Source organism: Pempheris klunzingeri, chromosome 6, assembly GCF_042242105.1.
Source record: "Pempheris klunzingeri isolate RE-2024b chromosome 6, fPemKlu1.hap1, whole genome shotgun sequence".
Taxonomy (NCBI): Eukaryota; Metazoa; Chordata; class Actinopteri; order Acropomatiformes; family Pempheridae; genus Pempheris; species Pempheris klunzingeri.
Genome location: NC_092017.1, coordinates 9,109,298 through 9,136,093, shown reverse-complemented (window position 1 = coordinate 9,136,093; position 26,796 = coordinate 9,109,298). Strand labels below are relative to the sequence as shown.

The window sequence follows — 26,796 nt, the reverse complement described above, 5'->3', positions numbered from 1 at the left end:
ATCCAGATAGGAGGATTGAGTGGCCTTGTCTAATTCCAACAAGCTTGTGTGAGGACTGAGATGGAAACAGATACAGATTGAGGTTTTGCTAGTCAAAAGAGAGATTTCAGGCAGGGTATCACTTTGAACTGACAGTATTGGAATGAGTAAAAAACGATACGAGATGCAACCACAAGTCTGTTGACTGCAGACATGTTTGAAGGCTGGATGTTTAAAGTCAGGACAGAGTTACGTTTACCAAGTTGCAGATTCATTTCCTGAGCACCCTCTGGAAACAGAACATAGTGATTTAACGTAATAAATTATCTGTTGATTTGTTGCACTAATATGCTACACAGCACACGAAAATGTCCTCAAACACATTTTGAAAGGTTCTTCAGCTTTTACTGCGAGACACACACTTGAGACAAAAATGAACACAAAGACTGTAGACGGGGATAAAAGGAAGCACAAACTCTTTCACAAAAATCGACTTGCACACCAGCGAGACCCCCATGATGTTCACACAGGAAGGAAGTGCACGTCAAATCTGCTACTGCTCAGTCCCCTCATCTGTGCCCAGCCTGCAAATCTTCTCGCACTCCACTAATATGAATGTTTGTGGTGAAAAGGAGCAGCATAACAGAGGTGTCAAACTGCAAGATAAGTTCTGCAGCAAAGTTAGTGTGCTGCATTGTGGTCTGAAAGCTACATTACAAAAGGTTCAATTAATGAGATCAAGCTTTTTTTCCCCCCACATTTCACCTGCTTTGGAGAGTTTAACTGTATTTTTACAAGATACAAAATACTGCTTCTGTTTTAGTCGTCTGCTGTGCCTCAGTGGAATATATGGAGATCAAGTTCATCATCAGGGGCAAACACAACTTTGAGTTGGTGTCTTTATCTACATGTTTTCCAGTGGTCATGAGCAAAACACATGTGGGTGTTCAGTGCGCGACAGACAAGCTCAGCACACTTTCAGATTTCATTGACAACTGAAAATCTGCTTAAATTATCTCTTTATTTTCTTCAAAACAACCATCAGAAAACACTTTTTCACCTTCATAAGCACACATTTACACATTGAAAGTGTTAGATCCACACTATAATAAATATTTTAACAATGCTACAACTAAATCAGCGTGTTAGTGTTAACTGACTCTCTTTTTATGGATTTGTGTGGAAGATGCTTCAATCTGTTTCATCACCAATTTTAAAGCTGGCAATATAAAAGAGACAGTGCAGTGTTTTCTCTAGGCTTTAACATTGCAGACCCTTTCTTTATATGCTATTCAGCGCAGGTATTATATATCACAGGAATCACATTCAACATAGGAATCATTTGGGTAAAGTGATGAGTAAGATTTCCCTCTGCCTGAGACATTTTGAGCACTTTACATTCTTTCATGACTACACCAAATAACAAAGCCTACAAAACCCAAACTCTTCAGATCTTGTACAGGCCAAAGAAGTTGGCATAATGTGCATGTCTAAGATAACTGGGGTGCGACACATTCACAAAGACTCTGTCGTATTGCTTCAGCTGCACGGCGGAGGCGAGGTAACTCTCTGTGGTCCAGGAGTGCTCAAGCCTCTGAGAGCAGAACCCCGCCCTGTGGGCCTCCATCAGGATGTCGGACGACGGACGTCCCGCTCTCCTCGCAAACACAGTGTGCACAAAAAAGGATGTCGGGGAGCAGTCTTTAAAGGTCAACTCCACTCGTGAGTAAATGTGGTAGAGTCCGCTCTGGTTGACTTGCAGAGCGCCATCTTCAAACCGATAGGCCACCCCTCCGGATGTGAACGCCCGAACATCCCGCGGATCCCATCGCAAAGTCTTGGGGAACACTTTTCGTTCAATCCGCCCTGCAAGATGAGAAACTCTGTTACTTCTTTCAGTCCTGTGTGGAGGAGACAATCATATAGTGTACGCTACATTTTATTTGTCACGTTACCTGTCACGTGTGCTGCAGGTCTGTCACCTTCATCCTCTCCATTCAACCCAGGTTCATAGTGCCCTGAAACAACCAGTATACAGTCTCATCACCTCTGTTTTGTTTTACTTTATTGTGAACGCTTTTACTTTCTTTTCTTGTTCATACTTACCGATTTGCTTCTGAGCTGCATTAACCTCCGTCACCCCTAGAACCTTTGGTGAGGCAAGAGAAACAGAGGGATCTCAATACCACATCACACAGACGCCTGCACATCAGCGCTTTCTTCTAAGATCTCACAGAGACTCACAGAGAGGAAATCCTGTCTCACTGGACCGGTGACCACACAGAGAACAGCCCTACCGTTTGCATTTTTAAATGTCAGAGCAGAGTTGAGATGTGTTAACCCCTTTCAATGATGGCAAAATTAATTAATTATTAAACTTTGCGATGCGGTGTTAACTTTCCAGCTCTGTTTTACACTCTCCCACCTCACTATCACCCCCAGCAAAGGTGCTAAAAGTTGCACCTTTTTCTATCTGTTTTTTTTTTTGTATTATTTGCATGTTTGCTCATATTAAATCTGTACCATAAGCAATTTTCTACACAGAGGAAAACTAACATTAATACTTGATATTAGGGTTATATCTTGGAAACCATCACTTCACTCCTTCTTGTCCTGATTTTACCCTCAAAGCTATGTATTTCCACAAACAGCTGGAGTAAGCATTAGTTTATTGAAGTAAAAGCTCTGTGAATTGCAAACCAATCCCATCACGCCTAGTGGCTCCTCACCTTCCTCATATCTCTCATGTCTTCCTGCATGTCGTGAATCTGGTAGGCTTCAAACCCCAGGGCCACAAACGCGAGCAGGAACAGAAACAGCACGAGCAGGGCCAGACTGGGGCTGACTCCCATGCAGCCCCGACTCTTCCCTCGGCTCCTCACCCTCTCCTGGGCAGGCGGGAAGGACCAGCAGGGTACAAGGCTCGGCGGCTGGGCGGGGTGATGCGGACTTCCATCCACGAGGAACACCTGTGGGAACGGGTAGCTCTGGTCACAGCTCATGGTGCAGGTCCTGCTGCGAGACAAACTGTGTGTGCATCTATTGCCTCTGCACAAAGGAGGTGTGTACTTTTGGTGTGAACACCTCTGACTCCTACTAAAAAACCAAGCTTCAGCTGTCAAGACAGTCACCACCCACAGACCCCTCCCACTCACACACCATGGACTGAAGACTAGATACTAATCCATCATAAGCTTGTGGAAGTTTCTGATAAGTAACAACAACAAAATACCCCCCCCCCCCCCCCCAACTTTTTGCACTGTGTATGAGTTTATGTGAGTGTATCTAGAAAAGTGTAGTCTAAAGGCAAAGGAAGTAGGGGGGGTGTTGTCAGCTGACCTCCACCTTACTAACCACAATTAAGTCATCAAACCTTTTCAAAAATTCCACGAAAGGAAAGACTGAGCAACCACGATCAGCCACCTACCGATAACAACCCAAGCAACAGGTTTTGTGGTCCAGGTAGTACACGTTCTAACACTGCAGGGGACTGTTACTGAATATTTCTCTTTAGTATTCAACCTGTTAAAAAATAACTATTGAAATGTATTGTTCTTGCGCATCAGTCTTCATGAGGCACAGCTTGTTAGTAAACAGTGATACAGCAGTTTCAGTAGCAAAGCATCGTATTGCCGGTGGGAAGATGCTGCTGCCACATGAAAAGAACGAGCACCGTTTCTGCACTGGCTTCATGTCGCTGCTTGTGAAAAGCTGGTAGCTTCAGAGATGAGCTTACAGGAAAGCTGAACAGGCAGATCGCACCATCACAGAAGAGTTAATACCGCTGTGGTCTTTCTGTCACTTTGGGGTTTGTTTCCTCGGATACAGAGCTATTACGTTTCTCCTTCATGTGGTTGAAACAGTTTCTTCCTTGCAGCAGTTTTTATCTGCGTGTTAATCAAATTCAGGTGGTTTTAGATAAGAACTTTCCGACCCCATACATGGAATAAATCAGCCTGGCAGTGGAGGGGGCTGCAGCTGTCTCATGCAGGCACATACTAAAGCTTTAACCACGTCATCATATTTTACAGCAGTTATGGAGCTAATACAATCTTGGGTCTCATGTAAACGTGTGTACTTTGGCAACTACAAGGGAAACTCACAAGGCCTCGGCTCTGTTCACTGTTACAAAAGTTTTGTTTCTCCAGGACTTAAAGGGAAACCCACCTTGCAGTGCACATACAGAGCTCCAGCTAAGAGGGTAACTACGTCAAACGTAACCATAAACTGCACAGGGTGGCTGCACCTTACAAGCTGATGTGTCTGTTTCCCAGAAGTGTCATGCTGAAAGCGGTCCCCGCTGTAGAGAGCAGCGGCAGCACAGAGTGGGTTAAGTGGGAGGGTGGGGTTTTGGGGTCTAACCAGTTCGTGTTCAGTGCTGCTGCCCCAGTTAATACTACCAGACAGGGAGACTAAAATGCATCACTGAACCAGCAAGTATCTACCAATTACTGTTGTTTCTCACAGTCTCTTTCTTTCTGTTGCATAATGGAGGTAGATGTGGTCATGATGACTGATTACACAAATGGAGTGCTTGAAAATTACAATGAAGTTCTCAACCTGAAATGGGTGACATTACTCATGTCTTTCTTGCACGCACACCTTTCCCATTATGCAGCAGAACTTGTAAGTGGAGTTTTCATTCGATATCAAAATTCAGCTGTTCTCGTTTTCATATCCACATATAACGATTCATGGTCTTCCTGTCTAATAGAATAAATAAATGAATCTCACTGAAAATAAATCTATTTTCAATTATAATTTTTCAAAATGAGATGATTTGATTGTAATAAAATCCTAAATGTGATTCTTTACTATACTATACTATACTGAGTATCATGATATTAATGTCGTCCATATGACACACCACTGCTGAGGAAGACTTCAAATTAACACAGAGCAACAAGAGGTTCCATAAAACAATTCTTTGTAATTCAAAATGTGGACCATTGATCATAAAATATCATGAGTCACACTCCTCATCAGAGGAAGAGTAACAGCCCAGTCCAAGGAGATGACCTGTTCTCTCTTCTGTTGTCCCACTGCTGGATGATTTCCCAGGTATCCTCTCAGCTGCCCCACAGTCAGACTGACGGTCTGGGACGACACATTTTTGTCCAACAACAGATCCCATCGTTGCCCCACCATCATTCTCTGTGTCTCTGCTCTTGGTTGAGCCTGTTTGCTTTAATGAAGTGTTAACAAGGTTTGGCAGGCCAGACTGCAGCACCCTGGCTAGGTTCTGTGTCTGACACGAGCCTCGCTGAGTTGTCAGTCCTCTGAACGCGGCGGTGGCCACCGCCAGCCTTGTATGGTCGAAGGAAAGGGGCTGGTCCTGGTCTGCAGCCTCAGAGGTGGTGGGGGCAGGGATTTGAAAGCTGGTCTCCAAATTGCTGAGATTTGCTTGTCCATCGGTTTTGTGACATTCTGTCGTGTCACCTCCACTCCACTGACTGCCACCATCGTGGGACCCACAGGGCCGAGGGTTTTTTACTGTTAATGACAGTGAAGATACACAGAGGGGTGAAAGGTGTGTCTTAAAGGATTAGTTCACCCACAATTAAATTCAGTCAGAAACATGTCAAGGGAGATTAGACAAGTAACTGCAAATTAAGGTTATACAGTTATGTCTAACAGAGGGTTTTTTTTCCCTTTTGCACATTCCCAAAAATAATCAGCTGCACAAAATATGCAGTTATTCAGAGCTCTGAAAAGAGGAACTACAATAAAATTACTAGTGTTCTAAAGTATTAATAACAATTAAAAACACAAAGTCCCATACTCACTAAATTGAACACATTCCCAGGGATCTACTTCTCCTACAGTTAATGTATCTGGTAGTCTACGGCCATCGGTTATGAAGAACACAGCAACATGATTTTATTGAATGTAGGAGATAAGCCTTCAACACACTGACCGATGCTCGGCGAGTCTTGTGTGTCAGCTCTCCTTTTGCAGTATGCTCGAGGGGTCCATGGCTTGTGTTTGCAGGAGGGGTCGAGAACTCGTAGTCTGGTGATGAAGCTTTTGTACTCTCTTTCTAAAGCCTCGATATGCTGCTGGAACTCGGCTATCTTCCTCTCTGGGTAATGAGACAGCTGGGATTGCTGCGAGGGAAAAGACAGAAACAGATATTATTGGGCAGGAAGCTCACTGCAATTAGAAACCATCTCTGTACCAACAATTCACTCACCTGCAAGTAATACTCTATTTCACTCTTGATGCTGGGGATCCACTTTTTCACAGAGGAAGCTGAATTGAGGGTAGACTGGGAAGAAAAGTGTGGCTGAATACAGACAGTCCCAGTAAAAGTGAAGTGACTATTTGATAAAAATGCCTTACTCCCGCTTTACCAGCTTGGGTCTCCGCTCAATCGCATCTTTGAGGCGTCCCTCTGAAAAGAAAACATTAATGTAAGAGCTCAGCATTCATTAGTTACCTAAGTGTTTCATTCAAACCAGATGGAGTTAATAAAACAACTATGAGTTAGCATCGCTGTAGCTAACTGTAGCTAGCTGTCCGCGCGGCAGGGTGTGTTTTATGCGATATTCATTTATTTATTTTAATAAATGACAGTGTGTGTTATGGCTGTAGCTTCATACCCTCTCTCTCTTTCTGAAGCCACAGTCTGTTCAGCCTCCCTTGTTGTTTCTCTTCGTTTCTTGCCATTTTAACTTCGGTCGAGAGAGTCTCAAAGTCCGCCGCTCAGGCAAAACAATGTCACGTGACATCATGTACCTCTCACGTGATACCAACATACAGCGAGAGTAACTGCAACGTCATTAAAGGTGCACTCACCTGTAAAAAACTCGTGATGGAGTGTTTCTGGTCCTCTGCTTTGCATGCAGAAAAACATGAGGCAATTATTGGTGAATTACACAGTTTAAGATGGAGGCGCCTCACATGTAGTTTATTGTCACAACAAAGGAGTCACAGCTTTGGCTTTCTGAAGGATAAATAAACCCCAGAGGGTTGTTTAACATAAAAAGAATATATATATACGTCCACTGATGCACGGATTTTAACAAGTTTCCGAGGTTGCATCTGATTGGGTTATTGTGTAACCCAAGAAGAAGATCATCTTTATCACACTAACAGCAGCTGCTGAAGCTTCAGACTTTATTTTTGAACAGAACAGGACTGTGGATTTCAACGTGTCTCATTGGAATCACTGTAGAAGACCTGCAAGGGTAGCAGCATCCAATTACTGTATTTTTACACTCAGCTATGAGCTTATGTTTTTCTTGTGTTATACAAAACAACAAGGATATATGTCATCTCCAGCTACCAATATTGCACTGGTCAGATTTTTTTTTAAATCGAGATGATTGAGTCTTTGTGGATTATAGAAATATCATCAGAGCAAGGTGTTGTTAAATAACTTTCTTTGTTTTTTAAAAGTGGGGAAAATGGTCAGCTACTCAAATGAGGTGATAATACATGAAAGACACAAACTTGGACTTCTTACTGTTCACATACCTAAACACAATGTATAAACCGGTTAATCAATCGATTGTGATGGAAGTCCTTGAAGCTGGTTAACTCATACTATGAGGAAATACTGACTGGAGTGTGGACAACGCAGACTATATAAAACTGGTTGGAGCTGTCTGATGCTGCCTAAATATTGCTTCCTTTTCTACACGCACCACAACTTCGTATTACCCCAGATCACGTTGTATGAGCCTTCAGGTCTCCACAAACGCGTTTTAAAATCTACACTGTTGGGCTGGAGCACAGCACACACAGCCATGACCTTGTTTACCCTGACAACAGAGTGTCACCCAGCCATCCCAGACAATGAAACAATGAGACAACTAGACTTTGCTGCACTGGCAGAGACAGAGAGGGCCTCCCCAACTTTAGGTTTCACAGTGGGCCTCAGTGGGACCCCTTGACCCGAAGGTGACCTGGGGAAACCTCTAGACTCTAAAGACAATTCCTTCACAGTGATTAATCAAATTAGCGTCTAAATTTGTAAAATGAATTTAAAAATGGAGATTAAAAGACTAAATATCATTATTCTGGTCTTAAATTATACTCGTAAGAGATTTATGATTACACTTTAGAATAAATGACTATTTAATAAAACACTTTATAGATATACATTTTATACCAGACCACTGAAAAGGTATTCTCTTGAGTCTGACAGCATAATGTCAACATTAAAAGTTTTAAAAGTGTTTTTATATCAAAGTTGCCTCCAGGTTTTTGATTTTTTATGTTGTACTTTGAAACTTACGTGGTATTTGTTTCTGTGAAATGTTTTTAAATGCCCGCAATGAACATGAAAATGTGTAAATCTTTTTTCTGATGCAAGAGTGTAGATTCAGTGAACAGCACAAAAAAAGATGTAGTGGGATGTGATAGAATTACAAAGAACTGCAAATGCTGCCTTTATGAAGAAAGTCAAAACTAGAAAAAAAAAATCCCACCATGACTTGCTTGGATCTCTAGTGGTTTTGGTTTTGGCATCAGTCACTTACCATTTTGATCTATTTTTGTTGCTCAATAATCACACAGGAAGAAACACATTTATGACAATTTAATCATCCGACACAACGTTCGTCTTTGCACATCTTTTTTTTGTTGCTTTTTTTTATGACGTAAACGGTAAACGCATACCACATATTTTCAACAACAGCCAGAAAACACAGCTGTGAACATCCTAACTGTACAGTACGTATGAGACTGTCTGAACAAGTCTGAATCTGGACCAACTGATAAACCGTCAGACCAAATTTAACACGAACATAGGTCTACCAACTATCTTCATTTTTGAATGAGCATGCTGATTTGAGTACCTGAAAATATGAATAGATAAAAGGTAACAATAATAACAACCAAGAAGCTGACTTTACACTTTGAGTTGCTTTCCTTTGCTCTCTTAACTTCTCGTCTTTTATTTGATAAGAAACATCTTTCTCATGAGTAAAGCTGCAGCGTCCTCATGCTCTGCTGAGTCTCCACTCTGTGCCAACTGCAGTGGTGTCTTGCCCACATTATTGGTAGCCCGCAGATTTGCCTTCTTCTGCCGTCCCATGTGCTCAGCTCGGCCCCAGTTTACAAGCCTCATCACTACCTCCTGGTGTCCACCTCGTGCAGCACAGTGCAGAGGAGTGTCTTTACTGTGATCTGTGCTGTTGATCTTCGCTCCGGCTTCCAGGAGCTGCGCCGCCACACTATCATGGCCCTTCTCAGCTGCAACATGAAGCGGCGTTTTCCTCCACGCATTCCTCTCCTCTATCCCCTTGTTGTTGAGTAACTGTAGAAGAGCTGAAACCACACTAGTATGACCACCAGCTGCTGCGTAATGTAGAGCAGTGGAGCCATCCATATCTTTAGCCCCTCCTTTTGCCTTTTGAGACAACAGTGAAGTCACAGCATCTACGTTCCCCTCCATGGCAGCCAAGTGGAGGGCAGTTTTTTTTTCATTATCGGAGGTGTTTGGGTTGGCTTTGGCCGACAGCAGCAGGTCTACCACCCGGCTTGCTCCCTGTGAAGAGACTGCCCAGTGCAAGGCAGTCCTCCCCAGTCTGTCTCTGATTCCTTGGTCTGCCTTGCCTTGAAGAAGCTGGATCACGGTACCTGCATGGCCCTGCTGACTGGCTATATGCAGAGGGGTCAGCCCATCCTGGGCTACTGCATTTACCTGAGGGAGTGACACACAGCGCTCAGTCTCCACAACCATAAAGATCTATAAAATGAACACCAACTATTTTGACAGTTACCTGTGCTTCAAATCTTAACAACAGATCAACCAATTCTTGACTGTTGTACTGAGCTGCCAGGTGTAGAGGGGTTTGGACTTTAGGTCCAGTGATGTTGGGGTCTAATCCCTTTTCCAGCAGTGTCTGCGCTATGGGCACACTACCGCTGTGGACAGCCAGGTGCAGCGCTGAGGAGAGGTTGGACAAAGTAGCATCCAGTTTGGCCTGTTTCGCTACTAACACTCTGAAATTAAAAGAGAAGAGGCTCACTATTTAAGATGTACCAATAGTTACTGAACAGGAAAATACAGAAAAATGACAGACTTAAAGTAAATATGGACTTACTAGCAATTGAGCAAGCCACTTATGCTCTCCAACAAAACATATTAAACAAAGTCAATTTTGCATACATATAAAGACACAACTGGTCATTAACAAGAAAGAGCTACAGTAATAGAGATAAAAAATATATGATTTCGTACAGAGGTAGGACAAGTATGGAGGTATCGACATTACATTCCCCTTATTGGGTATTTTTGTATTAATATTCTCTTGTATTTTGGGTTTGTTGCTAGCTGTCTGCAAAAAAACAGAAAAAGAGAAATATTGAGAACCATGTGTAAAATTAAAAAATTAGGATGACCCCTGATGTGAGGGGGTTCATTGCCAACTGTGGCGGTTAGCAATACGTGCTGCTGCCCCAGCCCACCTCCTCCCCACAGATCTAAAATGTACTGAATGTGAAGGACCAAAAGTTGCACAGACCGCACAGATTTGAACTCAGGACTGTCCCCAGATAGTCATGTATAGCACAACAATATTTCAAGCAATGCTATCATCACAAAGTCAACAACATCAAATGTGTCTGAGTCATGGGACACAGAAGAGCGGCACATCCTTCCTCATGAGAGAATGTAGCATTTTCTTCTTGGTGATTTGCTTTAATGATTGACTGCCTAATTAACAGAATGGCTCTCCATTGACTTTGTGTCAAGTGACAAATTGTATAGGCTCTGGATTATATCACAGCAAGATCTCTGGGATGTGCTACAGAGCGACTGTGAGCGGTCACAGATGTTATCAACTTTGGCTTTGCTTTGGTTGTCCTGTCCTGTTTTTTCATGTTTGCTACCTCATATGTGGGACCTTTGGTGTTCTGACAGAGATTTAAGGAGGGCATGCTGGATATAAATATGTGCCAGTTTTATGTTTTGTCTAAAAGTGTTTTGAGTAGGAAAAAGGTTTATTTAGAGGGGGAAAAATAAGAGAGTAATGTTGCTCTTTATGTATCTAATGCCGTTTAAAAATACACTGAAAATTCAGTTCATGTTAGACAGTTACCTGAAGACCTCAGTGTGTCCCAGCTCAGCTGACAGCAGGAGAGGGGTGTAGCCCTGTTTGTCTGGCATGTTCACATTGGCTCCGCTGTCTATGAGAACGGTTACCACCCCGTCACGGTTCTGTCTGACAGCTGAGAAGAGAGCACAGCTCAGCGCCTCTTCACTTGGAGCTCCCCTCACCTTGTCTGTGGTTCAAACAGAATATAGTGTGAGCTTGTATATTTGCAGCTTTGTGCTTTTTAATGTACCATTAACATCTGAGAGGTCTGATGCATGGTGATGTAGCTTAATTCAACATGTTAAAAAGCATTGCAGGCTTTGGTGAAAAGACTCACCAAGTAGCAGACGCAGGGTTGATTCTTCTTTGAGCTTAATGGCTTCATTTAAAACATCATAGTCCACCTTAGCCCCTGCGTTTAGAAGAACAGACAGTGTTTCCTCATTGTTGTGGGAAACTGCATAAAATAGAGCAGTTTTTTTATGGCTGTTTGTGGCATCAACAGCAGCCCCGCTCTGCAGCAGCATCTCAGCCAGCCTCCAGTTGTCCTCTATGGATGCCATGTGAAGAAAGATGTCCTGTATGTGGCTCTCAGGCTGCCTGGCCTCCTCCTTCACCAGGAGCTTCACAGAATTCAGGTGCCCATTTTCCGCTGCCAGGTGAACAGGGGTTTTGCCTTGTAGATCCAGAGTGTAGATGGGGGCCCCGGACTGTATGAGGGCCCTGACTATGTCACTGTGACCCCTGCTGGCTGCTCTATGAAGAGCTGTGTGGCCCTTATTATCCTGCAAGTCCAGTCTGGCTCCTTTACGGATCAAGAGCTCAATAGTGGACAGGTGACCGTGCTCAGCAGCTAAATGTAGTAGAGTTTCATGGGAGGAATTGACAATGTTTATATCAGAGTCTCCTAATAGCTCCTCCAGTAGTCCTACCTCTCCATCTGTAGCAATCGTGTGGATGAGATGTTCTGCTTTACTTTGTGCTGTTTTAAGATCCTCTGGTTTAAAAAGTGGTAAAGTGCTCACGTCTTCCTTTTCCAGACTAGATCCTTTGGTGGCAAATAGAGTACGAGTCTTCTGAGTGACAGTTCTCTCCCTTATTTTATCCACTCCCTCCTGGTCCTTCTCCAGCAAATATCCAATCAGCTGTCTCCTTGCATCTTGCATATGTTCATTCACACCACCCACGTAGGTCTTAATTCGCTCATAGAGGTCGGGTTCTGCCAGCATGAGACACGGGTGGAAGAATTTCCGACATGCCCGTTCACCTCTGGCCTCCAGGATGTCCAGCACCCTGCAGTTTTGATCTTTGCGAGTCCTGATGGTCAAAACGATGGATCTCTTTGCTGCCGTCATGGCGCCCTCTGTGACGAGAAGATCCAGCAGATCTTTGGTGTTTGAGATCCCATAAATCAGATCCCTTCTCTTTGCCCGGATTACGTCCACAGCATAGGGGTTGATATAGTTTGATGCCGTTTGAGCATCAAAAGCCTTGAGTGTATTGAACATTTTAAAAATGGTGGGAGGCCAAATGTTTTCCTATGTCCTCACACACATCAAGACATTGTTATGACTTCAGCTCTGGCTGTGCGTGTGTGTGTGTTTTATACCTTATTGCTAAGTGAGACACCTCAGCCCAGCAACAAAATACAGACAGGAGCCATTCACCAGGTCTGACCAGCTCAACCTGTCCTTTGTGACATGATGTGATCAACACTATTAGTTTTCATCAGACACAGTGTGACAGTTGAGGTTTGTAATTCAAAGAATATTAGACTGCTTCTTCTTTGCGTCTTATTTTACATAATTAACTTTTGTAAACAGTGACAACAATAACGGGTTTTAAAATGTAGCTGTTTCAAGATTACAGAGAGACAGAGAGACTTTGAGATGGCAGAATATCTCTCTACAGTCAGAGACAGAAAGCAGAGACAGATCCTGACCAACTACAGGCTCACTGACCACAAACTGAACTTTAAAGACACAAAACATCATGGCAAACAAAAGAAGACAGAATATGTGGTCAGCCAGTTCTATTAAATCTAACTGAACTGAACTGAATTCAGAGAGAGAGAGAGAGAGAGAGAGAGGATGCATGTGACCATGTGTGGGTGTGGAGGTGGTGCACCCCCAGGGTATCCCCATTCTGCTCAATCTAATTCACCTACAGCCAATGAATCTGGTCCATGAAATAACAATTAATTGAAACCTATTTCAATGATTTTGTGCCATTTTGCACTAAACCCTTTATTATCATTATTATTAATTATTAATTTGTGCCATATGTGCCACATTCAATGGAAGAAGTATTCAGATCATTTTCCTACAGTAAAAGCAGCACTAATATACTTTAAAGTAAAGTAAAAGTCCAGCACTCAAACTCTGGGTAAAAATTAACTTTATGAATCAAAATTATCTGAAAACGTATGATATTAAATTACTGATGCATTTACATTCAATCAGCTTTGTTACCATTGTAGCTAGGTGAGGTAGAGACAGTTCTGACTACTTTGAATACTGCCAGATGATTATTTTGTAAACATGCCTAAGATCTTAGCATTAGAGTAACTTAAATGTAGTCTTAACAACTGATTTAGATAATTTTCTTTGCAATGTATCTTTATTTTTCATGCGTGCATATTGCTGTGTTTGTACTCGTTTCATTGACTTGCCCTTGATAACTCCTCAGCATCGTATTATGCACAGATTACGGAGACAAGTCACTTCCAGTAATACACGCCCCTGCGTCATGACGTAGATCTTCCGAGCGTTCCCTCTCCTTATATGGTAGGAAGGACACCACTTCCGGAATGATGTCATACTGCCCCAAATTTGAGAAATCAGAGCAGATTAAAGCAGATAAATAGATACATTTGAGCTCTAAATATAATTGAACCTGCAGAATAATAAACATTTGGACCTAACAAACAAATTGAAATAATCCTAATCCCTGAAAATCAACTTTCTTCGTTGGTTTATCGTTTAATGTTAAATAACGGATTTTAAATTAGCCTACTGTAATTTATTTAATAAAATCTGACAAACAGGTGAATTAGCTGCATTTGTGTGCCCGATCGTGTTTTCAAATTCTTCCATATGGATTCATAAGACAACATGTAAGGTACAAGATGTGATGTGTAAGATATAAAGACAAAATAGTATGTTTTTTGTATTTTTCATACTTTACGCTACAGGATGGCATTCTGAAGCACTTTTAGGCTTTATTGTATATACTCAACTACTAAAATACCTTTCAAGCCTCCATGGTTAACAACCTCCTCTGTTCCTTTGACGCTTGAAATAAAGACAGGTGTGTTCATTTTACACACGAAGCAGCAATACAGGCTCCAGTGGAGGCGTGAGGAGTTTCAGACGGCAACGTTTCATCATTCAGTCTGGTTTGTCGGTCTGTGTCGCCCTCTAGTGTTTCATCAAAGGCAGGACACACTGGTGGCTTATGAGTGTTCAATACCACAGTACATCTGAGCTGCCCCGCCACATTCACCTGCTGTAGAGTCAAAGCCTCTTCACTTTCAGTCACACACAGCACCCAATCTGTTTTTTTACTTCACTGATTTCAGATACATTTACATAATAATCATCTGGTCATATTATCCGGATGGATCAAGCATTACTGATGGAAACACTAACCCTAAATCCTGAATTTGAAGGCCTGTCAACGATGCTGCTATCATGTGTTCTGATTTTTGTTGTTCGATCTATCCCTGCGTTTACATTTGGGTTATTATTTGTTCCTTTAAGCTACAGCACACACTGAAAGTACACTATATGATGACTGTGATGGTAGCATACAAGAAAATATACTCTCCCCCAGGGGAACTTAAACATTTTGTAGAGTTAATATTCAGTAATGTGATTTGATGTTGCCTACATTTACTCATCTGCTTCACAGGATCTTTGTGAGAGTTTGTGTTGACATGCTGGGCCTTTCTTTATTTACAACAGGACAGGAAGTAGTGTTGAACAAGTGGATGCTGCAATAGTGTGGATGACAACCTGTGAGTTTCCAGTTATATGTCAGATCAGTGACACCTTAAATGTCCTCCGTATAGATTTGTTACTCGTGTCAACCTACATTTCACAGCGGTATAGTATAGTTCAGTAATGTGAACACCAAAGCACAATGGGAGGTTTTGTCTAATATTTACTTTCTTCAGGATGTCTGTGTGTACTGAGACCATAAGAATATTAAAGACTGTAAAACCTAAAACAAGGGAATCTCGAGCTCTACAACCCCAGTTTGCAGGATTAGGACTCCATCATTAGCCAGCCAGCCTGGTCTGTTAGCCGAAGCACAATCACTTAGCCTGGATCAATAGCAGCACTAATGGAATTTACCTTGAGGTACTGGGAACTGGCAGCTCTTGCAACATGTTACAACATGTTTTATTGTTTGAGCTCCTGACATGGCACACCCACTTTTTCTCTTCTGTCACACACTCACAAGAACACAGAGGCAGCATTGCTTCATTTTATCTGGTTTATTTTCTTAAATATTGATTAGTTTCTGAAGTGCTCAGAAAACAAAACATAAAAAATTATACAGTATTCTTATTACAAATGGTAAACATAAGTACTCCAAGTTGATCTTATATACATATAACAATGAGTGAAACCCCATTAAACAGCTGTAGAAAAAAACAAGTAAATCTTGAAGCTTTTCTAACTGAATTTCTTACAATTAAGAAAAAAAGTACATTGTACTGTAACTCAGAAGTCAGGCAGCTTTTGTTACAACTTTTCAGCCGAGTTGGCCAACACGCCCAGGTTCGAGGCCTTTATGGCTACAGCAAGAAAAGTCTCTATTGCAGGTTCTTAAATCCTCTAATACTGAATTTTCTCCTTGTGATGGTCGTGAGAAGGTCCATGCAGAGCTGGGTGTAAATCAAGAAAACTTCGGTCCTGTCCACTTCTGTAACAACAGCACGACACAGAGACAGAAAGGTATCCTGCTTGTCGCCGTGCCCCCTCTGGGACACGGCCACTGTCACTGTCCCGAGCCCCACTCTGGGACGCGCCAAGGGGGAGCGCTTGGCACTCAGGAGCTTGGCGCGGTCCCAGGTCCTGCCAGTGTCGCGCCACATCGTCCCAAATCCCGTCACGATTTCGGGAGATACAGCCGCTCACTATCACAGGAAGCGTCCGTTTCGTTCAAACACAGTCTTTCCTCTCTCCGCCGCCGCTCACGCCGCCTCAGAAGGTCTGCAGCTGTTGCGTCAACATGAGCTGACAGCCGCTGTTCACGTGGTTCATCACCTTCTGCTTCAGCTGGGCCACCTGCTCGCGCAACATGTTGGCGGTGGACGCGAGCTCCGAGTTCTGGGACTTGAGGTTCTTCACTTTGTCCTCCAGCCTCGAGATCCGCTCCAGCTTCCTCTTCCGGCACTTGGAGGCAGCGATGCGGTTCCTCATCCGCTTTCTCTCAGCCTTGATGCGCTCCTGGCTCTCCATGTCGATTGGGGAGAGGGGAGGGGTCTCCCCGGGCATCTCGGGCACGGTTTGGGGCTCCTCTTTGAGCGCCGTGAGCCGGGGCTGCCCGTAGATGGGAAGCTGCGGCGGGGCAGCGGGGAAGGACATGGTCGGGGCTGAGGTGGTGTAATTCGGTGCCGAGACGGTGCTGATGGCCGGGTTGAAAGGGTTCAAGTCCTCATAAACCGGCGAGTCGGAGCGCATGGTGGCGGTGTTGTTGTAAACGGTGGCGCCGGCCACAGATGAGACAGGCGGCAGGGCAGAGTTGACGCTGGTCTGGGGGGCTGAGGTGACACTCACACCTGTGGTGCCCGGCATGTGCTGGTGGTGGAGCTCGGCCAGGGCCCGGACAAACCCCTCCGCGAAGCCCTCCTGCTCGTCGGTGACATTCTTGGGGCACAGGAACTGGGTCGGGGTCGGCGTGGTGGTGATGAGCCCGTTGCTGGACTGGATGATGAGCCGCTCCAGCTCCGGGGAGGCCAGCTTCAGCAAGCCCACATCAGGAGAGGTGAGGATGTCGCTGGCCTTGGCCCGGAGGTGAGGTTTCAGAGTGCCCGTCGGGTCGGAGAGGTTCAGTGTCATGTTGTGTTTCAGCGCCTTGGGGTTGCTGTACCCGTAGCTGGCGTTGTCGTGCTGGGAGAAAGCGTTGAGTGAGTCGTCATAGAAAGTAGTTTCCATCTTGGTATACATAGAAGAGAAACCAGAAACAATGTAGCTACAGAGTCTTTTTTACAAAACAACACTTCGTCCCCCCTTTTCTCTTCTTCCTGGTTTATCAGTTGAAGGGTAAAAAAAAAAACACACTTGTTTCCAAACGTCCGCTCTTGTGCGTAAAAACTTCCAAACTTTGAGTTGGCACTTTGTTGACACAGGAATCAAGACTTACTTCTGGCAGCCAGCGATGGTCGCGCGTTCAGAACAGTTCACAAAACTTAGTATCCAGACTTGTAGTGAGTCCGTGAATGAAAACGCGCCGAGTGGCTCTAACTTTCCCTGTCAAACGGCAGCGCGGTGTGTGGTGCCTCCTCTCTGCCGGGATGTGTGTATACTCTGAGCGCTACAGCGTGCAGCCAAACCTTATCTGCTGCCGCTGCCTCTCTAAAAATAGCCATGATGTCATGACGGGGCTCTCCCATTGGATGGAGGGCGGGGCGCGGGGCGGGGCCAAACCCTCCGATAAGGCGCGTTGCCTTGACGACCACCCAGAAGATTCTTAATCTCGCGGTGGATTGTGGGATGAGGTAATGCTGTAAGGAGAGCGTAAGGCGCGGTGCATTGTGGGATGACGTATTGTTTTTGAATATCTGGTTACCCGCTTTACCGTCAGTGGCGGGACAGGCAGCGTTCAGGACAGCAGCTCTGCTCAGCCGCCACCACTTGGTTGTGAAACACACATCTATTTTATGTCTTTTATTCATTACACTGGATAACCACTGTGTAGAGGCCGTTTAAAGTACAGCTTCATAAAAAATCTATAATCTATACATTATATTCATAGGCAGTGCACAGTAAATAACACTGTCACTGTTCTCACCTGTCTCACTACATATTTATAAAAGAAATAGCTGGCTTTTGTAACAGCCATATGGCACTCAATAAGTGGGAATATATTTCTATTTTATTCTATTCTAAAGTTTACATGTTACATTAACTGAAAAAGTCTGTTATTTGAACTTTTTCAAGTTTGTCTGACCTCAAAATGTCATTTTGTGATACATTAAAAGAAAATGTCTCTCACAAATTCTATTTTATTTTGAAAATCAAGCTCATTCACGTTTAACCTGCTTCAAAATAGCCACATTATGTGATATGAATATATGATATATGACTTGAGTAAATCAAAATTACCCCCCAAAGTTTCTATTCTGTTCTACTCTACCAAATATCTAGGCTTACACTGTGGCTAAATCAGAGCTCTAATTTCTGTGGGTTAGAGCTGGAGAAAGTTGTGAGCTCAAAAAACATGGAAAACGTGAACGTTATGTAAAGCAAATTAGATATTTTTCCGTGTGTGTGTGTGTGCCGTCATGGTGGAAAGTCTTCTTGTTCTGACTGTCATTTTGCTTCCCAGTCTGTGATATCATGGTGGTCTCTGGTTGGTGGTCCACTATAAATTGTCCTATATAGCACAGATACTCAAAACACATCTTGCATTTAGTTTAGACTACACTGTGCGTGCTGAGGGAGTTAAAATTTGACACCTGGGCAGGTCAGTATAAACATAGACATCATTACATATAGGCCTATGTAAGAAATGCATTAAAGCTCATATGTTTAGCCGAAGCGTAGAGCCAAATCCATCTTATTGAGTCACGTTTGGTACCTAACAGACTTTCCTTCTCTTCAGTCATTAGGACACATATTTAATAGAGCTGTTTTGGTTTTACCACTCTGAAAAACTACATTTAAGACCTTTTATTTCTGCCGCAGCTACAAATTGTCAACGATAGATCTACAGACATGTGTTTGTCCTCATAAAGAGTAAGTACATTTCCTATTGTCCATGTCAGGGTGTGTAATTAGTGTAGTGCAGTCCATTGTCCCCTGGCCTGTGGTCAGAAATCACAGCTGGTTTAATGGCAGGAGGTTAACCGGTGTGTCTTACGTGTTCCCCTCTAGTCCTCTACACTCCCACTGTCTGGGTCATCTTCTGCCCTGCCAGCTTTACTGCCTACTATCTCCAGCGCACCACGTCTAAATATGTCCCCCTTGTGTGACAAGTAAATCAGTCCCCTGGCGCTGGCTGGCTCAGAGAGGCACCTAAGGAGGATGAACCAGATCATAAAACACCACCACAGTCTGACTTTTTATGGCTGCTAATGTTGTCTTTATGTACTGTTGTATATGTCAAACCGTGGCAATCAATTAAGTTGGATATAATCTGATCTAGCCGGCTGACTTAACTGATCTTGTGCAGTATCTTTTTTTGATTTCACTGCTTTAGAGAAGATTGCTTTGTTTTATGGTCATGCACACCAAGAAGGAAAGGTTAAGGTGGGTCTTGAGGCACATGCACCTTCTTTGGCCCAACATGGAACGTAAAAAACCTATTTTAGATTAAAATGTTAACAGATAGCTGCAACTTCAAGCACTTACAGACTTCCATATTCTCTTATTTTCAGTTTAATTCACTTTATTGTACCTTTATAACTCAGGGCATGAAATAAGAGGAAGCAGAATAAGGATAAATTGTTTAGTTGCTTGTTCACACTCAACGTTCCACCAGCTCATTCTGAAATATTCATCCACTTTGGCTCATTCATCTATTCATGACTGTTTTCTTCTGAATTAAAGCCCATGAAAGAATCATAACTAGGTGGTCCAGTGCCCACCACCTGACAGCAGGGATCCTCGTCTATGACTTCACCCATTGTCCCAAATAGGCGAATGAAATTAGGGTAAAACATATGATGTCATTTAAAGTCATTATCTCATTTAAATTAAAACTCTTTTCAGAGTCAAATCCCATGGCAAAAGTCAGACCTTGGTAAATTCTGTTTTATATACTTTCAAATACTGTTTAATACAGAAACCCTAAATGTTTCAATATGGCTGGAGCGCTGGATGAATTGGGTCTGCTTTTCTTCCCTGGTCGCCATGCGTAAAGTTATAAAGGGGTAACCACAGCATGGGAGTTTGCCAAAGTAATTTTCTGTGGAGGAATGTATGGGAAAATTAGCATGGAGGAACCCTACTGTTTAAGTGGCTATTCAGCATGAGGTTGGGATATCCTGCTGCTGCCTTGGTGCAGGGCCTGGACATTTGGTCACTTGTGGTCACAAACAGTACTTACTCAGTATTGTCCTCGCATGTAGTAGGATAGAGACAGAGGCCTAGGAAGTGAAAAAGCCAATAGTTAACAGTGTGGAGAATGACGCCAAAGGGTTGCTGCATCCTACTTATAAAAATCCAAATAAATGTATTCAGTTCTAATATGGATTATTGTAATATTCTGTCTCATATAAATTATATTTAGGTTGTAAATCAGACAGCAGACCTTATTTCAATGATCTGACCTGTTCTTATTGAATTTTATTTTATATATTATATGGTCTCCTTCAACTTTGGCAAGTGAGATTTCAGCACTGTGGAAAGAGCAAACTACTATACAGCAGGATGGATGTAGAAGAAGCAGGGTAACGGTACTTCTCTACTTTCCAGAATCAGTACTAATAATCTGTCCTTTTTATGCTGCACTTCAGAGCAGAACAGAAGCTGCATCTGTTTCTTATATGCTTTATTTGGTCAATTATATTATCCAACTAAAAAAGCATAGCAGATGTTCATAGTGAATAATCTTATAATATTCACAAATTTAGTATATACAGCTGTCCAAACTAAGTCTACAGCCATGCTGGTTGCTCTTTGCAAGCAGAGCAATGAGTCGAATGCTAACACTAGCATACTAACTTGCTCACAATGACCAACATGCTGATGTTAACCAGGTATAATACTAACCATGGTCATCATCTTGGAGTTTTAGCATGATGGGAATGTCATTAGATCTGCAAGTATTTTGGTCACAAAGAAAAAGTATTGAGTAAGTCTAAGTTTTGACTTGATGATGACATTAGAGCGTCAGAGGATTGACAAAGTTATTACAATTCATCCTGCGGAGGACGAGAATGTCAAATTCTCGTCTGTTGAACTATCTCAGTCTGGACCAACAGACCGATCTGTATTTCTAGAAATCTGAGTGATGTTTGTGGTAAACATACCTTACCTATACCTTTAGGTAAACAGGCTGCAAAAAGTGAACATGTCAAAGTGACATTTAATCCAGAGACAACAATATCCATCATCTAAAGCTTCCACGTGTGTCAATGCGTTTGCTCCACATCAATCTTGCTGACTCACAGTCTGACTATATAGTGTCAATTTTAATTCACAATTTAAAATAAACAAACATTTTTTTATTTCATACTACACCAGTAGTGGTGACTCAACTTCCTCCTTTTCACTTTCCTTCCTCAGCATCTGTGTTTTAGTTTCAGGATTAATAATGAACATAGACACTTACACAAACATGAACGTTTTTCAAGCACTGTGTTCCTGCTCAGCTGCATCCTGACCTGAGACGCTATGACTGGGCCTTCTGAATTGTCTCGTCTTCGGCCCGTCAACCCCTGCTGCTAGCTGAACTTTTCTATCATTACCTCCCCCTTTCTCTACCTCACCTCTTTCACTCCCTAATTTCTGATCTTACCTTTGCAATCTTTTCATTCTGGACTGGATCCTAAACGTCCTCCGCTTACACCCCCACCACACTTTCCCTTATCTGTCTCCTCTCTCGTCCCTCTCATCTTACTCCTATCAGTGCCTGTCCAGGCAGCAGGATTTCCCCTGTGATGGAAACAGGCTGTGGCCCAATTGTTTTGTTTCAGCTGTTCTTTTTAATAAATTTCCAGTGCTCTCTGTGTTTGAGTTGGTATCATGTAAAGTTACGCCAGTACACTGGCCAAAACACTGCATAAGACAAAGGACAAGCACAAGTGTAAAGCCACTGAAACATAAAAAGAAAAACTTTACGTCAATCTGAACGTCCTGTGAGGTTTGCAGAGACAGTGAGACAGACTGTTGAAGCTTTTGAGACAGTGCAAACTCACAATGGTCTTACCCCGGGAGAACAATTGTTGTTTCAGCTGTTATGTGGAGGAAAAAAGCACCCGACTGTGTAGATTGTGTGTCGGACTGGCCTGTAAGCAAGCTCCACATTCAGATGTGCATGTGCGTACACGTCTGGGTCTGCCTTTACCGCAACTGCATTCATTTTAAAAAAGTATTTGTCACAGACGGAGGACACTAAGCAGGTAGAGCGTATTTGAGACTAATATGTAGAACGATGTGAATTGTCTACATCAGTGGTTCCCAACCAAGACTGTGGAGTATTATAATTTCATCAAAAATGAGATATCGCATATTGAGTCAGTTATAAAACTTGAAAACCACATTTTTATAGTAAAAATATCTTCTAAAGTTAAAACATTTGAAACATGATGGGTTGTGGGTGAAGAGGTAGTTAATCTGATAACTAATCTGAGTTTGACAGAAACGGTGGTTGGATTTAGCCTCTAGGCCAAACACAATGATATCAATGCACCTTACAATAGCAATGTCTGTTTTCTTTTTTTTTTTGTATTGTCAAACCCGCATGTCATTCCACACCTCCTTCCTTCCCTTCTTTGTTCTTTCCCGCTTCGTCCTTATCCTACACCACATCTTCCATTGTCCACACACACACACACACACACACACACACATATCCATCCTCACACATTAACAAGATACTGTGGCAGGCATTTTTTTAATGAAAAAGGAGAGATGCAGCTAAATGACAAATGTCCCTCTTTCCCTCCTGGATTTATGACATGGTGTAAAGGGAGGCACCATTGTGTTTGATTACTACACACACACACAGATACAGTGACTCCTCCTGAGTGATGTCTCATTGTTCCGCCCTTCACCAAGTGTAGAATGAGTGTTTGATGCCCGTCTTTGACAGGGTTTTTCAGCCGCTGTTTTAATTAATTTGCCCATAAAATGAACTGTGCTTCCCAGCAGCCTCTTTGGCACCCTAAGCCACAAAAGACTTTATTGGCTTTGACAATTAATTGCCGCTAACTACCCAGACTAATCACATCTTAGATTTATTGGTCAGAATCATATGGAATATCGATTGGCTCTCCCTTATTTTGACCCTTTCAGCGCACTGTAACTCACTCGGGCAAGTGTACAATGACATCATTGGTAAGGGCGGGCACACTGCACGTTCTTTGACTTTACTTTTGCTTTTTAGGCCAACAGATGCTTTTTTAAATCACAGCTAAGGCAAGAGAGGACTTCAGTTAAAGAGCAACATAGGCTGGGATTTGTATGTTTGTGGGGGTGCTTGTCTGCATGCGTTTTTATTTGTTGTCTCAACGTAATTCAATCTATGAGAGTGGGTCTGGGCCTCATTATGTAAATTAAATAACCTCATTTAAAAAGAAAGGCAGAGTGAGCCACAGCAGGACTCTCTCTCTCACACACACACACACACAAATGTACACTCAGAGGCACACAGAAGCATTAATACGCACACACACACGCAGGCTGGCAAAGTAAATGGCCTTTTTGACACTGCAAGGTTGTGTGCACATGTGGAGCTGATGTGTGTGTGTGTGTGTGTGTGTGTCTGTGTGTGTACACTCAGAGACCTGTATGAGTCCTCAGCTGGCTCTGTTCGGCCTGTAACAGGGAGGTGAGTGTGTGAGTGTGTCACCAGGGAGAATGATCGATAGCTATTAAAACCCACCAGTGCCTCGGCCCAGATGGAGGGCTATTTTTGTGTGTGCGTGCATGTGTGTGTGTGCAGTTGTGTTTGTGTCTGTTAGGCCACGATCAAGCACCATGTTTGTACAGGTGGGACACTATATGGCAGCAATGCTAACCTGTTCCACTCCATTTACCGCTGCAAGCTGGGGGACCTTACCAACCGCACAAGGTGTGTGTGTGTGTTTTTGTTTTAGTATGTTTCTGCCTGCCTTTATGTGTTTGTGTTGTTTGTGTGTGTGCATGTGCGTGCGTGTGTGCGTGTGTGTGTGCGTGTGTGTGCGTGTGTGATTGGGAGGTTGTCAATGTGTGTTTGGACTTGCTGATTATTCTAGGCTGGCTTTTCAGAGGCAATAAAAAAGTAGAGGGAGAAAGAGGAGGGGAAAGGGAGGGGGCAGAGTGACAGGACTGAGCGATTGTTTTAAGTCAAGCAGCAGTTTCAGCCTGTGGTCGAGGGAAAGAAGGAAGAATGGAAGTTTGTTCTTTTTCATTTGCTGAAGAAGAAAGAACGTAAATACAGGTTTGTCAGAGAGAGAAAGAGATAGATATAGAGAGAAGCTTTAACAAATAAAACATGACTCAGGGTGCGGTGAATATTTTCTAATTTAATTTATTTATTGGACATATGATAAGTGAACTTGATCTTGCAGAATGCAATCCTATGAAACAAGAGACATGCAACTGTAAAAAAAAAAAGATTCCTCTCCTTTCTTCTCTGTCTTGTTCTCTCTATCAGCCTCTCTCTCTCTCTCTCACGCAAACACACAGATCATCCTCACCACCCTCCTCTGAGACAGCTATGAAACCTGATCACAGATCAATATTGAGTGGTGTTATGGTTGTAGGGGAGGGGGCTCAGATTTTGATGGTTGTCTGGCTGTTGGATGAAAGATTTTTTTTTTTTACCACTTTATACTGTACTAAGACCATGGAAAATACCTATTTCTGTTTCGGTGTTAGAGTTTAATCACTATTTCAAATGTCTTTTCAAGCAAGCCTCTGTGACTCAAGCGAGCCAATGTGGCCACAAGTAACGATTAACAGTAACCATAGCAACAAAACTGAAACTTAGTAAAGGTTAAACTAACTTACTGTCAAATCAAAGGTGCTTTGTCCCAGAAACCTGAATATGATTTATGTGTTTCTTTTGTGCTTTGGTAAGTTGCCATGGTGTGCTGCAAAATTGGAAAATACTGGACTGAGTGGACGAGACTCATGTCATCCATTAGTTTTGGAAGACCTTGCTGTGCACATTACCAGATACTGTATGGTGATTTCTGAGACCTACCCGAGACGCGTGTGTGTGTGTGTGTGTGTGTTTATTTGGGGCCAGGTAGGGCGATACTGAAGGGAGGAAGCAACAGCTCATGGGTGAGTGACAGTAGTTTGTTCTGTTTCTCACCATCACTGCTGTGTCTATCTGTAGCTGTCAGTGTGTGTGTGTGTGTGTGTGTGTGTGTGTCTGTGTGATGGCACGTGTGCCTCTGTTTCTCAACACATGAATGTCAACAATGAAACTCCCAGTCCATCAGTCCTTACCCTCACTCTGTCATTTCCCCCCTTTTATTGTTCAACCTGCTTCTTTTTTTAAATGATATATTTTTGTCCCATATCACAGTCCTCGTTCTTCCTCTCTGGGCGTCTCCTCTCCCTGACTCTCCCTGTATCATTGTAGGGATTTGCTAACAAACGTGTTGGTTGTCCTGTTGCCGTGCCAACCAAGCAACAAATATTTGGAGCTATGTGGCACCTTCCACCAACATTCCAGGATCTGCTGTTTTGGAAAGTTCTTCTGTCCGTCGTCTTTCTCCCCTCCTCCTCCTCCTCCTCCTCCTCCTCCTCCTCCTCCTCCTCCTCCTCCTCCTCCTCCTCACTCTTTCTCTCTCGCTCTCTGTCACCCTTCACTGTCTCTCCCCTCCCCGTTTCTGCCTCCCTATAGATAAATGGACTCTTTGTCTTCTGGGAAAATGAACTTGAAAACAGTAGTGAGTGGCTCTGTCTAAGAGCAGGAACACAATATGACTGGGTACTAATGCAGATCAGGAATAGTAACTGCTTTGTCATTATAACTGGCTAAATGTTAGAATATTGACATGGCCTGTACTCACTAGATTATTACTACTGTTCCAATGGTAATCTGTATATACTCTGCTCTAATCTGAGAATTAGAATGATATCTCATTCAGATATGATCGGATAGATTTAATGTGGTCAAGGTTATGCAAACAATACTCCATTACATGGTGTCAGTGTGCTGCAATATATACAGTATAAACAGGGAGTGAATGCAATAATGCAGACAATGCAGTCAAATACAAGCCGTCTACCATTTTGATGTACTTTCTCTTTACTTGATTCATTTCAATTCTTTTTTTTCATTGTGCTACTTTATGTATACTGTGCAAACAACAAGTTGTTTTAGGTAGAAAAAGGCGTCCAGCTGCGAGCTTCTGCATATTGCACTCTCCTTCAGGTCTTTCAGGTCAAACCTCCCATTGGTTCCCCCGGAGAGCGTTCCAATATGAGCAATGGCTGGGATCATCTACATTACAACTGCATATAGCCCAGTTCCAGTCCTGCGCCAGTCGGGTTGGGAAATTTACACAGGCCAGTCTCGTGTAGACACCTAATGACAACTTCATGGCACACTGATGCAGCCTCCTGCTGGGATTTGTCCCAGTGTACCAGATGGCCAGTAAGCTACACCGCTGGAGATGACCCAAACTGTTGCTGGTGTGGTAGCCCTCTCCAGAGAAACCCACGTTTTTCTGACAATAGCCACTCTGGATGCATAAGTCACATTAAACAACAAAATACTTACTGTCCATGCTCTCTCAGATGACACATGAGGGTATTTTTTGATGTCAAATCAGAAAATACTTTTGGAAGGACGACATCATTTGTCTGTGCCAACTGACACTGGGCGAGAAGTGGGGTACACCCTGGACTGGTCGCCAGTGAATCACAGG

General features: G+C 43.0%; 4 protein-coding genes across 4 annotated transcripts; all 4 read right to left on the bottom strand.

Annotated features, from left to right (window-relative positions):
• Window positions 1-1,022: 1,022 nt before the first annotated feature.
• Window positions 1,023-3,055, bottom strand: faslg (Fas ligand (TNF superfamily, member 6)). The gene is made up of 4 exons (XM_070832684.1): window positions 2,709-3,055; window positions 2,086-2,128; window positions 1,935-1,997; window positions 1,023-1,845 (listed from the first exon to the last, which is right to left on the bottom strand). The coding sequence occupies exons 1-4, from the start codon at window positions 2,979-2,981 to the stop codon at window positions 1,427-1,429; spliced, it is 798 nt and encodes a 265-aa protein (XP_070688785.1). The 5' UTR covers window positions 2,982-3,055; the 3' UTR covers window positions 1,023-1,426.
• Window positions 3,056-4,889: 1,834 nt separating this feature from the next.
• LOC139203017 (uncharacterized) lies at window positions 4,890-6,699 on the bottom strand. The gene is made up of 5 exons (XM_070832647.1): window positions 6,582-6,699; window positions 6,333-6,373; window positions 6,173-6,247; window positions 5,897-6,086; window positions 4,890-5,472 (listed from the first exon to the last, which is right to left on the bottom strand). Exons 1-5 carry the CDS (start codon window positions 6,646-6,648, stop codon window positions 4,943-4,945), a joined length of 903 nt encoding a protein of 300 aa, XP_070688748.1. The 5' UTR covers window positions 6,649-6,699; the 3' UTR covers window positions 4,890-4,942.
• Window positions 6,700-8,867: 2,168 nt separating this feature from the next.
• caiap (CARD- and ANK-containing Inflammasome Adaptor Protein) lies at window positions 8,868-12,535 on the bottom strand. Its single transcript, XM_070832959.1, has 4 exons — window positions 11,365-12,535; window positions 11,031-11,214; window positions 9,711-9,933; window positions 8,868-9,631 (listed from the first exon to the last, which is right to left on the bottom strand). Exons 1-4 carry the CDS (start codon window positions 12,533-12,535, stop codon window positions 8,882-8,884), a joined length of 2,328 nt encoding a protein of 775 aa, XP_070689060.1. The 3' UTR covers window positions 8,868-8,881.
• A 2,995-nt stretch (window positions 12,536-15,530) lies between these two features.
• jun (Jun proto-oncogene, AP-1 transcription factor subunit) lies at window positions 15,531-17,547 on the bottom strand. The gene is made up of 2 exons (XM_070832518.1): window positions 17,403-17,547; window positions 15,531-17,283 (listed from the first exon to the last, which is right to left on the bottom strand). The coding sequence occupies exon 2, from the start codon at window positions 17,204-17,206 to the stop codon at window positions 16,241-16,243; it is 966 nt and encodes a 321-aa protein (XP_070688619.1). The 5' UTR covers window positions 17,207-17,283; window positions 17,403-17,547; the 3' UTR covers window positions 15,531-16,240.
• Between the last annotated feature and the right edge of the window lie 9,249 nt (window positions 17,548-26,796).